Source organism: Sinocyclocheilus grahami, unplaced genomic scaffold (assembly GCF_001515645.1).
Source record: "Sinocyclocheilus grahami isolate Dianchi unplaced genomic scaffold, SAMN03320097.WGS_v1.1 scaffold658.1, whole genome shotgun sequence".
Taxonomy (NCBI): domain Eukaryota; kingdom Metazoa; phylum Chordata; class Actinopteri; order Cypriniformes; family Cyprinidae; genus Sinocyclocheilus; species Sinocyclocheilus grahami.
The window spans coordinates 43,199-44,213 of record NW_015505837.1 but is presented as its reverse complement, the minus strand read 5'-3'; the positions used below and the strand labels follow the sequence as shown (position 1 = coordinate 44,213).

The 1,015-nt window shown below is 35.1% G+C and overlaps 1 protein-coding gene across 1 annotated transcript in view; it reads left to right on the top strand.

Annotated features, from left to right (window-relative positions):
* cnksr3 (cnksr family member 3) overlaps positions 1–1,015 on the top strand; it is a 36,205-nt gene that overhangs the window by 27,181 nt on the left and 8,009 nt on the right. Inside the window, 1 exon segment of the mRNA XM_071582313.1 lies at positions 913–1,015. This exon segment is cut by the window's right edge and continues 11 nt beyond it. Coding sequence (XP_071438414.1) covers positions 913–1,015 — 103 coding nt within the window.

Genomic DNA, 1,015 nt, shown 5'->3' with positions numbered 1-1,015 from the left:
ACACGTTAACTTGCCTTTGAAAATGCATGTTGATGTCACACGTCATCCACAGCTGACTTATGCTGATTAACAGCAGTTAAGATTTCACATCAGGATGTGTGTTTCCACCTGATTAAACTCCCGGTACAAATGTCACACAACCATTGATTTTAGAAATACTGTAGCTAATATTAGTCCATATGGACTCTCCCAAACACCTTTCTATAATTTTAAAGGTCAGACTGTAGACTACAGCAGAAGAAAACGATTTTCCTTCAATAAAAAAAACCATTACAAATGTAAAGAAAAATCCATGATAAAGAGGCACTTTGATTTGTGGAATGAACATGAATGCTACTTCAAATCAGGCTGCTTATTGTATTCTTAAAAGCAATTGGACTAAAATTGGACAAACATACCCTATTAGCAATTATCCATAACGCACAAGCATTATGGCGGTGAGTTTTGCACAGACAAGCACCACTCACATTTCCTTTCATTACCTTTCAATGAATGAAAGCTCTGCTTGCCAACAAATGTCCTTCTTAATATCTGTTTACGCAATTCACATAATCCATACAGGAACTTACTGAGTATAAAGACTATTATTGGTTCTTTCTACAAAAGTAGACCAGTACAGTACAGTAAGTCCAATCTTGCTCTAGCAAAATCTATGATTAAAGGCTTAAAGAAAGTCTGCATTCAACAAAAATTGGCATGTCTTACAAAATAAAGCTGGTCCCTGAGAAGAAAAAAAATACTTCAGTACAAAGTGTCTTATTGTAGTAATTTGGTATATGGTCTATCAATGGTCTATAATCCAAAAGCTCTGTGATGATTTCATTTAAAAGATATAAGATGAAATTTAGCAACGTTTTTTTTTCACGGCTATCATATGTAAATATACCTCATATAATCATTTGTTTGTTTTAGAGCCCATCATATGTGCCTGCCACCCAGTCATCCAGAAATCCTGTGCAAATCAAGCGTTCGGAGAAACCTGCAATTTTAGATCTCTATATTCCTCCTCCTCCTT